Source organism: Pseudorasbora parva, chromosome 8 (genome assembly GCF_024679245.1).
Source record: "Pseudorasbora parva isolate DD20220531a chromosome 8, ASM2467924v1, whole genome shotgun sequence".
Taxonomy (NCBI): Eukaryota; Metazoa; Chordata; class Actinopteri; order Cypriniformes; family Gobionidae; genus Pseudorasbora; species Pseudorasbora parva.
Window position 1 is genome coordinate 9,065,510 of NC_090179.1, and position 14,454 is coordinate 9,079,963.

At 35.0% G+C, this 14,454-nt stretch overlaps 1 protein-coding gene across 4 annotated transcripts in view; it reads left to right on the forward strand.

Annotated features, from left to right (window-relative positions):
* The window catches only part of LOC137084099 (cyclin-dependent kinase-like 1), a 70,910-nt gene that overhangs the window by 39,330 nt on the left and 17,126 nt on the right, over window positions 1–14,454 (forward strand). For 3 of the 4 annotated variants that reach the window (XM_067450051.1, XM_067450049.1, XM_067450048.1), the window contains one exon: window positions 13,083–13,235. In XM_067450051.1, the coding sequence (XP_067306152.1) occupies window positions 13,083–13,235 (153 nt within the window). Of the gene's footprint in view, window positions 1–13,082; window positions 13,259–14,454 lie in introns of all 4 variants that reach the window. The other variant, XM_067450050.1, reaches the window with a different exon arrangement.

The following is a 14,454-nucleotide window of genomic DNA, read 5'->3' on the forward strand; positions in this document are numbered from 1 at the left end:
TTAAGCGCCGGCGCATTTTGTTCTTTTATGACCGCGGGAACAACTCACTCTGTAATATTTTGCCAAATGATACAGATAGTCTAGGTGATATAAATAATTATAAACTCTACTTTTTCTACTTTTATGTCACAATAACATCAAAGGCCGTGGATTCTGGGAACATATTGTTTATGCACTTCAAAATTTCCAAACGCTGTCTTAATTCATATTTTTATTTTAGGCTAATAAAAATTGTTCAAAAGCATTTCTAAATTCAGTTAATATTTCCAAAAAACGAAATTTCGAGCCAAAATAACGAAATGGTAAAAACTACCACCATGCAAATTTAATGTATCCCTTCTCTGGCAGTTAGGCTACAACCCGACTGGGGAACGGTAATAAGCTAAATGTTCTAAATAAATATGCACATAGCCTAATCATAATGATAATTAAAAAATACACAACTTTAAATAAACTCAAATATTCTACAATGTTGCTTATAGACAAATTACAATACCATAAATGATTGAGTAGCTAGGCTATAGCCTATTTCAAGTTGTTAGGCTGCACTATGCCTAAGGGAAAAATCCAAACTTCAGTCTATTTTAACGGCATGTAGGACAGCAGATAGAATATATCAGAAAATATCAAAACTAATATAAAATATCGTTCTCTCAAAGAGATTATAATACTGGGTTGCACAGTGACGCACAGTGACACCGCATTTACCGTTTCTGAGGGGAAATGTTGCAGTGTGTTGATCTGCCAGTCTCTTCAAAGGAAGATTACAAACACCGAACACTACAGTGGTTAGCTTGACGATGTGAGTAGCCTACAGAAATCTTTTACTTTAATTCCTAGATGGTTTGTCTCCTAGCTGCTTCTTGATTCTCGCGCCTAGTGAGCTGGCTGACAGGCAGTTGTCATGACAATGATGTAGTTTAAGGCGGCACAAGTTCGCGTTCATTACACTGAATCAAAACCGTTTCTATGTCGCCTTTGATACTAGGGGCTGAGGTCGGTCAGACCCGGCATATTTTAAGTCTGCTTTAATGCAGCATCGCGTCTTTACACAGAATTTTGACACAGACACAGACCCGCTTTAGACCCGCCTTAACTCGGCTGTGTAAAGATGCCTTCTGAAAAGCATTTTTTGCAGTGAACCTTTTAGGGGTTCCAAATACGTAGCGCCAATTGAACCTTTTACGGTATGTAGAAACTTTTCTTCTAAGAGTGTGGGAATGACCCCTACCAGACCTGACCAGCCAGAAAAAATCTGGGACAAACCATCTGTTTTTCCGTTGACAAAATGGAAATCCTGAAGGGCTAGGAACTCTGTTGAATCTGGCCTTAATGACGTTTGCCTTGGCCATCCACTAAAGGGAGGTATGGTCTGTCATCAGGTAAAGGATATCCCTAAAAGGCAGTAGAACAGTTCCAGGAATCCCACTTTATTGCAAGGGCTTCCTCCTGAACTGTGGCATATCAGGTTTCCGGTGGAGTGAGCTTCCTACTAATATATGTAATAGGATGTTCTTCTCGCCTGATGTTTTGTGATGGGACTGGATGGGACTTTTGTGATGGGACTGGTTGTCATTTCTTAGTCAGGTCTGTAAGGGACCAAGACAGAAAGGAGAAGAACGGGATGAAACTTTGATAATAGCCCACTAAGCCCAGGAAAGACTGTACCTGCTTCTTTGTGTTTGGACAGGGACAGTACCATATAACTGCCACTTTCTGGTTTTGGGGAAGGAAAAGGCCTCGGTCTATGCAGTATCCCACGGCTGTGCTAGCCAATCATACAGACATTGTTGGGTGCACTGGGACTCAATGAGATGTTTTTTAACAAGGGGCATCACTCTCTCAATGCAGTCTCTTATGCTGTGTATATGCTCAGTGAGGGAACATGAGGGGAAGGCTGTTGTTCCCAAGCTTCTTTAACTTCACCTTAGAGTCCCCTGGGCTGACGGCCAAACAAAAGTTTCAAATGTTCAAACCTTATAGAGGCTTGAGGTACCTCTCTGATCCCAAACAGCACATGGCAGCATCCTGTCCCAGACAGGTCCATCCTCTGCGACCACCCTCTTCAGCATTTGAGAGAGAGGGCATCTGCTTAGTAGGGGTTGAACGACTTCCATTTTTTTAAAGATGACATTTTTGTGATGAATGTTGAGTCGACGTCGACTAGTCGCTGATGACGTCATTAATGAACAAATAAGACTGAACCTCAAGCTGAGACTCGAACTCGGGTCTTCTTGTGCCCAGGACAGCTATGGCATATGACACAGCACTGCTCATAAGGTTATTAATCCTACATAACCGCTTTTGTATCAGTTCTTTTGTCTTATGGTCGTTATATTTCTCACAGATTTCTGCTCTTTCTGAATAAGATACAAATAAGTAGCACAATAAAGATTACATGTATATAGTGCATTAGTGAGTGATTGCGTGTGAGAAATATATGCTAGAACTTTTCAGTTTCTAAAATTTTTTACTGATAGATCACAGAACAGTGTTGATAGATTTCAGCGCTACTGAATGGTTTTGTGAGGCACGCGATCTCCATGTGATGTGCGATCGGCTATGTGTGTGTGTGTGTGTGTGTGTGTGTGTGTGTGTGTGTGTGTGTGTGTGTGTGTGTGTGTGTGTGTGTGTGTGTGTGTGTGTGTGTGTGTGTGTGTGTGTGTGTGTGTGTGTGTGTGTTCCAATGCAGAGACATTAATTTAGCGCGATGATTTAACTTACGTGTACAATAAGCCTGCATTCTCCTTATCAATTTTGAGCATCCAGATGGTATAATCAAACGTGTCTTGTGGAGAGCTCTTGGAGTATGCATTTATTTGTCATTTTTAACTGTTCAAAACAGAGCCTGCGTGTCAGGAAATTGTTTATCCTGTTGCACCCTCTATAGGCCAGCGACTAGTCAATGACGTCAAGCTTAAAGCGTCATTACAGAGCATGTGGTGTTCGGGTCAATTTGACTGAAACTTTGTGACTTTGTTCCCAAAGGGTATAACTAAATCTAAAAAATTTTTTTACATTTTCTTACTTTTTGTGGGAGTTTTGCTACCTTGTTACACCTGAGGTGTTCCCGGTCAAAAATGACCGGCCTATAAAAAATAGCTTATAAATCACTCATTATACCATATTTTCACCCAATCTTGGATTTAATCTTTTTGTCAACATGTTCTCTTTCAATTAGGACTGGTTTTATATTTTGATTTGCATCTGAATAATCATAGGCCTAATTTATTTGAGAGTAGGCATTTCATTTTTTGAGTAATTTTTTTAAAAACATTTAATGATTTTAGAAATATTAAATAAAATCTTGGTATTGGTATTGTTGATCACACTAGTCTACTCTAATGTTTCACCAGGAATTTTGTTTTGAAACTTTTATTTTGTAAAAAATATGGCACATAGTCACACTTGTGGTGTTCCCGGTCAAAAATGACCGGCCTATAAAAAATAGCTTATAAATCACTCATTATACCATATTTTCACCCAATCTTGGATTCAACTTGTTCTCTTTCAATTAGGACTGGTTTTACATTTCTGTTTGTATCTGATTAATCATGGGCCTCATTTATCTGAGAGTAGGCATCTCATTTTTTGAGTAAATTTATTTTTTATAAATTTGCAAAGTTTTCAAACAAACTTCTTTCACATTGTCATTATGGGGTATTGTTTGTAGAATTGAAGGAAAATATGAATTTAATACGTTTTGGAATAAGGTTGTAACATAACAAAAATGTGGAAAAAGTGAAGTGCTGTGAATACTTTCCAGAAGCACTGTATTTAAATATCTACCGATACATAAAAATAAAATAAGAGGTGACGTGGGAAATTCAAGTATGTCAGCAACTTTAGCCTCAGCTGGCTTGACAGAACCCCGGCCAACTCATATTCCCAGAGCATTACCCAAAGCCATACCTCTTGGTCATCGGAACCATGGTTTCCCTAGGTTTTTGAATAGATGACTACATCATCCAAGATGATTTCATTAAATAAGTACAGTCTGTTTACCCTGCACGTTTCAAAGCAAAGTGTAGATTTTGCTTACACAATCAGCTCGTAATCCAGTGTTTTCTACGTCTTAGAATGGCTCAGTTCACACTGAATGTCTTTCACAGTATCTCCTAACCATCTCTGCATGCGCTTTGAGTTTAGTTAAGGGTGCTCAGATCCTGCAAAAAAATAATGTAAAACCCAGTAATTGAGATTATTCCTTGTGACATTAGACCAAAATATGTATACTAACCTGTTTACAACTAAATTAACGATTTCTTAAATATTTTCTGAATTAACTAAACATTTTTACTCTCAATGGACACTCTGATGACATAATTTTTGCCGCACACACCTTCACATTCGTGTGGATGTGTCGAGTATAAACCAAGCTAAAGCCTGTAATGTGTTATCATTTGTTAAAGCCACACATAATTCACATTCTAATTGGATATGTTTGAGCTATGTAGGCACATATGTAACTAAAACCACATTGGTAAGTCAGTACGGACACGCCTACACTAGTACACAGGACTACACTGTGATTCATGCACCTTAAATTCAACTCACTTAAATTCAACTCATATATATATATATATATATATATATATATATATATATATATATATATATATATATATATATATATATATATATATATATATATATATATATATATATATATATATATATATATATATATATATGACGCATTCTGACTGATTTACAGTAAATTATGTTTGTGACAATGCTTGGTGCTAGTTCAATGAATTATGACAGAATTTGTATATATTTTTTTCATTGGAAACATGCCTATGGTGACATTTCTGCAAAATGATATCATGCTGCTTCTTGCACATCACATAACAGCAGTTTGGAAATGAAATCTCCAGTGGCACAGAAATGTAAATGAAAATAATGTAACACTAAACCATACACTGAACTTAAATGACAGTAACCATGCTAACTATTAGTTTACAGATATTGCACTTTGATAAAATTGTATTGTGTAAGTAACACATAATGAAAATATGTCTCTAATAATTGAAAATCTATTTATTCTTAAATTAAAACATCAATATAGATGTGTTTATTTACCCTGCTAGTTAGATGTCAAATTGCAAAATAAGGGTTAGAATTCTGCATCATCATGTGTTTTGTGATCCTTTTTTACATAAAGAACTGTGAATGCAAGTACCCAAAGTCAAAGTTTTTTATTTTCCAATGTTCAGTACAATGGGCACAAATAGCTATATAGAGAATAGCTATAAAAGTAGCTATATAGGTAGATTCAGCCAAGGGTGTACTGGGCCGTAGCTCAGCCTTAATGAAGCTGGGTTCCTCACGGGTGCCAATCCAGGTGTCACTGTTGGTACCATCTGAGGGTGAACAGGATTCACTTTCAGACAAATGTTCCTTAAAGAAACAATCAAAATGTGAACGATGTGATACAATAGATTCTTACACTTGTTCACCAATAACCCATAACAATAACAGGTCATAGCTAAAACAATACCCTGCAAATTGGCTAAATGGATCTATTCAGATGCACATTGTGGAAGTTGATTTGTTGAATTACTTGTAAATAGACCCATCTGAACATTTATTGGCCACTTTACCAAAAGCAAATTGTTAATTTGTTCAAATGAAAAAAAAGAAAAAAAAAAAAAATTATACACACACACACACACGTGTGTGTGTGTGTGTGTGTGTGTGTGTGTGTGTGTGTCTGTGTGTGTGTGTATGTGTGTGTGTGTACCCTGATAGTTAGATTTGAGGTGCACTCCTTCCTTTTTGTGTGAGGCTCTAGAAACTGCAAGTGGGTCTTCTGAGCTCCAGAACTTCCTGAGGGTCCTTGTTTCTTGTAACACATGTACTGGGTTCGCAATGAATCCCACCGCTTCTTGAGCTCTTTCTCTGAGGGACAAAGTAAAAAAAAAAAAAAAAAGCATCAAGCTGAGTTATGTCAATTTCATGGCTATTGTAATGTTCATTTTTTTCTACTGTTAACTGGATGTATTCTGGATGACAGCACTTATTTCATTTTTTTTTTTTTTTACAGTTGCTAGAACACATTTCTCAATACATTTAGGTCACTTTTGCAAAACTCTCTGTGGATTTATCATTGCTTTTGGACATGAAGACATGCATTAAGTGTTTTGATATCTTTAGTGCATTTTGAATGTGAAATTAAATGCTTTGAAAAGATGAAAGTTGCACACAACAATCTAACATGCAGTTTTTTTTAATATATATATATATATATATATATATATATATATATATATATATATATATATATATATATATATATATATATGGACTACTGAAGAAGAAAAAACTATTGCAAAAAAGGAAATCATGATATGACACGTTTATTTGCGATTTCACGCCACAGTTCCGCTTTCGCCACACAGTTGACATAACATTTTCCCGTAGTGTGATACTAAGCTGGCCTTTGCTGGATCATGCTGATCAATTTGTCTTTACCTGACTCGGTCCACACAGCCATATTTTATTTTATTTTTTTAAATATTCACGTGTATCAGAATGATGAATATAATCAAATGAGACGAGTCCTTTCTTTTACTGTCTATCGAGGAGACAGGCGTTCTGTGTTCCCTCTTGACTCTGTCGTTTACTTCTTCTTCTTCTTCTTCTTCTTCTGTTTACTGGCGCTTTGCATACTATGTGCATATCGCCACCTACTTTTGCTGTTATGCAGTCGCTGTTTATTCATCAGATTGTTCTTGCTTTTACTCTTTCCTATCATACCTACTTACATAAAAAAAAAAAAAAAAAAACAATGCTCTATCCTATTCCTTCTTCCCAGGACCCACCTGGCGCTGCGTGTTCAGCTCCTCCAGTCTAATTATGTGGTGTCCTGAGATTCAGAATTGAGTAGATCATCCGCGTTCTATATTTAAATCCTTTCACTTAACCCAGTTTTATATAAGTATTTTATTAATGTCATGTATCCTACTCTGTCTCTATTAAAATCATATCCTAGTATATATTCCAAATTATTATTTACCTTACCTTTTTTGTTTAAATATATCATTAATTCCTTTCTTTCTTCTTCATACCGTTTACACTCGTATATTACATGCTCCACCGTTTCTTTTTCCCCGCAATTTTCACACAAACCAGTCTCATGTAATCCTATTATGAACAATGAAGAATTCAACCCTGTGTGTCCAAGTCTCATCCTAGTTATTATTACCTCTTCTTTCCTATTTCTACCACTTATTTTTCTTTTAGTATTTACCTTTTTTTTAATATTATATAAATGCCTTCCCTTGATATCAGTATTCCATTTGTCTTGCCATTCTTTAATAATACTTTCCTTAATAATAGTTTTAACTTCACATTTACTTAGAGGAACATTATAATAAATTTCTTCCCTTTTTAAAGCATTTTTTGCTAATTCGTCTGCAGACTCGTTACCAGCTATTCCTACATGTGCTGGCACCCAGCAAAATCCTACTACCACTCCTTTTCTCTGTATGCGCCATAATAATGTAAATATTTCACACATCAAATCCTCTCTAGATGATTGATGAGTTGATAACGATGTTAAAACTGATGCAGAGTCAGAGCATATCACTACTCTGTCTGGATTTACTTCCTCTACCCATGTTAATCCTATTATAATAGCAACCATTTCTACAGAATAAATCGATAATTTAGATGTTAATCTTTTACTTATGGTTATTTTAAATTCTGGGATATATATTCCTACTCCTGTAATCCCTGTTTTGGGGTCTTTGGATCCATCAGTATAAATATGCATACTTGCATAAAATCTTTCCTGTATATACTTATTTACATTATACTTAATCATACCCATCTCCTCCCATTCTCTTCTCTTCTCTAATATCTCTAAATCAATTGTAACCTCAGGAATTATCCATGTTGGGACCTCTCCCCACACTGGAGACACACTACATTCTATGTTTGCAGTCTGATATTTCTCTTCTAACTGATGTATGTTCCATCCATATCCTCTTTCTTTGTTATTGGTATATTCCCAGCAATTATTTAAAACATCTTTAGTTATATGATTTCCAGTATAACCCTTTAAAGATGTCAGATATACCAAGGACAATTTGACTCTCCTTAATCTCAGTGGCATTTCATTCACCTCTACTAATAGCGCATTGACTGGTGTTGTTTTTGATGCTCCTAGGCATATGCGTAGAGCTCTATATTGTATTCTATCTAATCTTTTTAATAATGTTTCTGAAGCTGAACCATAAATCATGCATCCATAATCAATTATAGATCTTATCAATGCTTGATATATTGTTAACATTGATTCTCTTTCAGCTCCCCATTCTTTGCCAGCTATTGCCCTCATCACATTTAAGGTCCTCCTGCACTTTTTATCCATTTCCTCAATATGTTTTTTCCAGGTATATTTCTCATCTAACCAAATTCCAAGATATTTAAAGACCTTAACTTGTTCTAGTGATTTTCCATATAATACCAAACCAATATCTTTATAAATTTCTTTTTTCTTACTGAATAACATATAATTTGACTTACTTGTTGACATTTTAAAACTCCATTCTATACTCCATTTTTCCACCTTTTTATTGCTATTTGCATACTTGAAATTACTTGCCGAACATTTCGACCTCTCTTCCAAATAGTCCCATCGTCAGCATATAAAGCACAACCCACACCATGTCCTACATTGTCAAAAATATCATTAATCATAATGTTAAAAAGAATTGGACTTATTACACTCCCTTGTGGGATACCATTTTCTGCTTTAAAAACTGAGGACTGACATGCTCCCACTTGTACTATAAATGTTCGTTCAAATAAAAACTGTGATATCCAATTATACATTTTACCATCTATTCCTATCTTTGATGCTTTTATTAACAACCCTTCTCTCCATACTGTATCATAAGCCTTTTCTATATCAAAATATACTACTTCCATAATTTCTCTCATTTTAAATGCCTTCTCAATTTCATTACTGACCTTAATTAATGCATCCATTGTTGATCTTTTACCTCTAAATCCACATTGATATTTACTTAATTGACCCTTCTTTTCTAGCTCATAAGATAATCTATACACTATGATCTTCTCCATTATTTTACATAAGCTTGAAGTTAAAGCAATAGGTCGATAATTTCCAGGGTTTGTTGGATTTTTACCTGGTTTTCCTATTGGGATAACTACAGCTTGTTTCCATATTTTTGGGAGTATTCCTTCTGTCCATATTTTATTATATAACTTGAGTATCTTCAGTAATACACTATCTGTCAGATGTTTTATCATTAAATAACTTACCCCATCACATCCAGGAGCAGTATTGCCACATTTTTGTATTGCTATTTTCAGTTCTTTGATTGTGAATTCTGAATCTATACAACTATTATTACTATTTCTCTTCTTCATTATATCTGGATTTTTATCTAAAATATCTCTCCTTCTTAATTCATATTCTTCTCCCAATTCTATTTTATGTGCTTTTTCTAATACCTTACCCAAGATATTTGCTTTACTTATGTCTGTTACTGCCACTGTATCCCCTTCAATTAAAACTGGTATTTGAGTTGATTTTCTCCCTTTCCCACACATACTTCTTAACATATTCCAAATTTTATCCAAAGGAGTATCTTTTCCTATGGTAGAACAAAATTCTCTCCATCCTTCTCTCTTGGCATTCTTAATTATTATTCTTGTTTTAGCTCTTGCTTTCTTATATTCCATCATATTACTCATATTCATATTGTTCCTAAGTTTTTTAAATGCCTTATTTCTTTCTTTTATTGCTTTACTGCATTCTTCTTTCCACCATGGGATATTTTTATTTTTCTGCCCTGCATTTCTTTGTGGTATATATATTGTTGCAGCTTCCATAATTAAATTAGTTATTGAATTGCAGAATGTTTCTACCGAATCTTCAACCAGTGTATCCTTATATGCTTCACAATACTTGCTAAATGAATTCCATTCTGCTTTCTCATACATCCATTTCCTTTGTAAAAAACATCCAGTATTACTACCATTTACATGTATTTTACAAACAATTGGAAAATGATCACTTCCAACTGTATTCTCACTGCTTACTTTCCATTCACATATTTCAGCCATTCCATTTGATATTAGTGTTAAATCTATATTTGATACCGTATTATCTGTTATATTATACCTAGTGCCTTCTCCTGTATTTAAGCATACTAACCCTCTATCATCCATAATTTGTTCCATTACTTCCCCATTGTGATCTATATTTTTACTTCCCCACATCCCATTATGTGCATTAAAATCACCACACCATAATTCCTTTTTGCATTTTTCAATTTTTTCAAACAAATTTATTGATATCTTCTTACATGGGTTATAAAAATTATATATAACAATTGACTCTTTTTCAAGAAATACCTCTACCACAACACATTCAATATCCTTAATCTCTTCTAATTCCCTATACATGGTTCCTTCTTCCAAAAAAGTTACTACACCTCCACCTTGTTTCCCCACTCTATCCCTCCTAACAGACGTATAACCTGGTAAGACAAATTGAAGATTTGGCTTGAGCCATGACTCTTGTACACAAATAATGTTTGGCTTATTCTCTAAATCTAACACAAATTTTTTGAATTCCTGACCGTTTGCTACAAGGCTCCTTGCATTCCATTGTAATATAGTTATCGTCATTAAGCTAGTCAGAAACTTGAGAAGCTTCTACTGTTACTGATCGAGTCAGAATCTCATGTATCGTGTTTGCTGAAATCCCAGATATCCCTAGGAATTCTGATGCAGCCTCTAGAATTGTTTTGATCTTGGCTGATCTACTTGGTAACATAGCAGTGACATTTATAACCTTTATAATAAAGGCTAGAAAGTTCTCTTTTGTCAATATTAGTACATTATCTTTAATAGCACCCTCACCTTTATTCTCATTCTCTTTTGTTTTTGTTGTTTCTATGTTCCTGAACTCTTGATTGTTTTGTTCCCTTACCTTCTCCACATTATCTACTTTACTTCCACAAACCTTCACAGCTTCAGCATAAGTGACTTTATGCTCAGCCTTATATTTTTGGACTTCTTTAGCTTTCATTTGAACCTCACATCCTCCATATGCAGCACTGTGAGGACCACCACAGTTACAGCATTTGAGTCCATTCACCTCAGTACATTTGTCATATTCGTGTTCTCCTCCACATTTAACACATCTTACTTTCCCCCTACATACTGCAGCCACATGTCCAATTCGCTGACACTTAAAACACCTTAATGGCATTGGAACATACACTCTTACTGGATAGCTAATATATCCCATTTGTACCTTTTCAGGCATTTTTCCTTCAAATGTCAGCAAGACACACATAGTATCTTGTCGCTGTCCCTCTTTAGTCTTATATAATCTTCTCACATCAACCACTTTTCCTCCTTTTATATTTTCTTGAATTTCATCAGTAGGTATATATGTTGGAATTCCATATATTACTCCCTTTTCATTCTTGGATAAGCCAATCTCTTTGACCATGATCTTTTCCCCATTCATTTCTTTCATCTTGAGCAGCTTGTTTTTTTGCCCTCCATCTTTCGTTATAATCAACACTCTCCCTTGCCCTAAACATTTGGCCATGATAACCGCTCCGATACTTTTATCAATTGCTTTGGTCAGTCCTAATGGATGCAGATGTTTTCCTGAGCTCTTTTCAAATGTCAGCATTACTTTGAACCCATTCTCCTCCGTATTTTGTACAATCTGCTCTCTTGAATTTTCCTGATTTGTTTTGTTCTTTTTTTTATTCAAATCCTTTACAGTTAACACCATATCCCCACTATCTTCTTGCTCCTTAACAGATTTCTTGCGTTTTGAGTTTTTCTTCCTTGAGTATACTTCCGTATATTCCTCCCTGCCCTCCATGATCGATTCTTCAGAATCTTCATCCATGACTGCACAACAGCAAACGTTTGTTACCTATCCTTGTCTTTTTCCTTCGCAAAATTTGAAATCCGTTTCAGAAACCTCCTCCAACTCCTCGCCGCCAACAACAATCCACATCCGCTAGCTACGTCTCACCCTGTACAGATTCACACTGCTCTACAGCTTAACTCTGAATTATTTGTTCCTGTCGTTTACTTGCTTTGTCACTTCCGTTTTATTTTCTCGTGCACTGGTTCGCTAGCTGAACAGCAAATCAGAACGATCATATGTCCCGACTGACCGACATGCCGATTTAACATGTTGAATCAGCTGAAAAACAGCCGACGAGGACCAACGCCAGCCGACGGCGTGGAACCGTGTAGAACACACCGAGGAAACTTAGTTGGCCGATGCACAAAAACTGCCCGACGGCCGACGGTCGGCCAGTCACAGAAGAACAAAGGGAACAGAAAATTACTCACTCCTCTTGACTAAAGAACTTTTGTAGCTTTAATAAGGATCTATATTTACTTTATTCAATTTCTGTATATTTCCTACCTGTTAGACGGGTAGGAAGGGCACAGGTAAATATGGTAAAAATCATTTATTATGGTTTTATGTGAGGATTGTTTTAAGTTCACTTAAATTAAAAGTTATTTTTTGAAGCCTAATAAATATTTAAAAAATGCAACACTGTAATGTTGAATGGCTATAATTAATGTTTAAAATTACGGGGGTGGGAATCATTTTCATCAAGAGATCAGTAGCTGTATTATCAGTGATTCTGGCCTTCATTCACAAAAATATGCCATTAGACAAGTATCTAAAATACACTGTCTTTTTTCTTCATGGGGAGATTACCTGGGAAATATTACATTATAAAATATATTAAAAATGTAAGTGTATTTTATTTTATTTTGATCAATCATGATTACTGTTAGTAAAGATTATTTGTTTTTTTGGAATTTCACCATTCCCTGCTCATTACTTTTCTGCTTCTTGGGTTCATTGGAGGGTTAGCTCAGTTGTAAAGTATTTAGCATGAGACCTGCATTTGATCCTGCCATAACCACAGGCTTCTGTTGTACATAATGGTCTGGATATTGTATTAGAATAATACATTTTGAACATCATAAGATGGGTTCTGAAGTCATACAAGTAAATGTGTATATGTGTTTGTGTGTCTTTGTAGTCCTGCCTAGTAATGGATCCCTCTGGCAGGTTTTCCTGTGAAGAGCTTCTAGAGCTGCCATACTTCCAGGAGGATGCGGGAACAGGATGGGGCAGAGAAAATGATCGTCTTGGAAGACGCTATGAGAAAGGAATTAGGCGCAGACCTCCCGCGGTATGAATCTACAGTAAACAAAGGTTATAATGAAAAGAAATTGAAAAATCTGTTCCTGAATTTGTGAAGTCTTTAGTTTTGCACAATAGAAAACAAATCCATGGCATTTTTGTCTATTAATTTGCCATGAATTCAATTGAAAAACAAAGGGATTTTTATTTTTATTTTTAATCTAGACAACAAATAAGAAATATGAATTTGAAAATATAATTCATGGAAATGTAAAGAATTTAAATTTTAAAGATTCTCATAATGGTCATGCTAATTTGTTTTTGATTTTGTTAACATTTTTCCTGAAGAAAGACAAAATATTAATTGTAGTGTATGTATATTGACTGAGTAATCCAATATTATGTAGAGAGAAGTCAAAATGTCTTAAAATTTACTCATGATGTGCTTCCATGAGTAAATTGGTAAATTTTGTAGGATTGAAATAATCAAAGATTTTTTATATTTGAAATTGAATAAATAAATATATATATATATATATATATATATATATATATATATATATATATATATATATATATATATATATATATATATACAATGGTGGTCAAAATTGTTGGCACCCCTGGTAAATATGATCAAATATGGCTGTAAAAATTAATTCTGCATTGTTTATGTTTATCCTTTTGATCTTTTTTTTTTTTTTAAATCACAAAAATCTGACCCTTCATTGACGTAAAATAATGGAAAGTGAATCACATTATCAAATCATGAAATACACATTACAGTAAATCACATTATGAAATAAATGCTTTTCAGGCTTTTCTGACTAAAAGAGGATGTGTGTGTTCCTAATGCATGACGAGGAGGAACTTTGAGTGCACAAAGACTCTCCAAATCTCATAGATGGAAAAATCACTGAGATTAGTTGAGTCTTGGGGTCAGATATTCGGCCTATTCAGTTGTCAGACACGACTGGAATTTCAAAAGGGACCTGAATCTGTGGTCACATGAAACTATAAAAAGAGCTTTTTGGCAGCAAATCTACCAGAAGGGTTTGGTGCAAACAGGGATCAAAAGTGCCCCATCCCAATGGCTAAAAATACCACTGGATCTTTAATGTTGAGGACCTTTTTTTTTTGCTGGAGGTTCTGGCCATCTTGTTCAGATACATGGTATTGTAGATTCTAGCAAATACCAAAAGATAAAAAATCAAAACCTGATGGCCTCTGCTAGAAATCGTATAAATGGGCCATGGAGCCTGGAGATG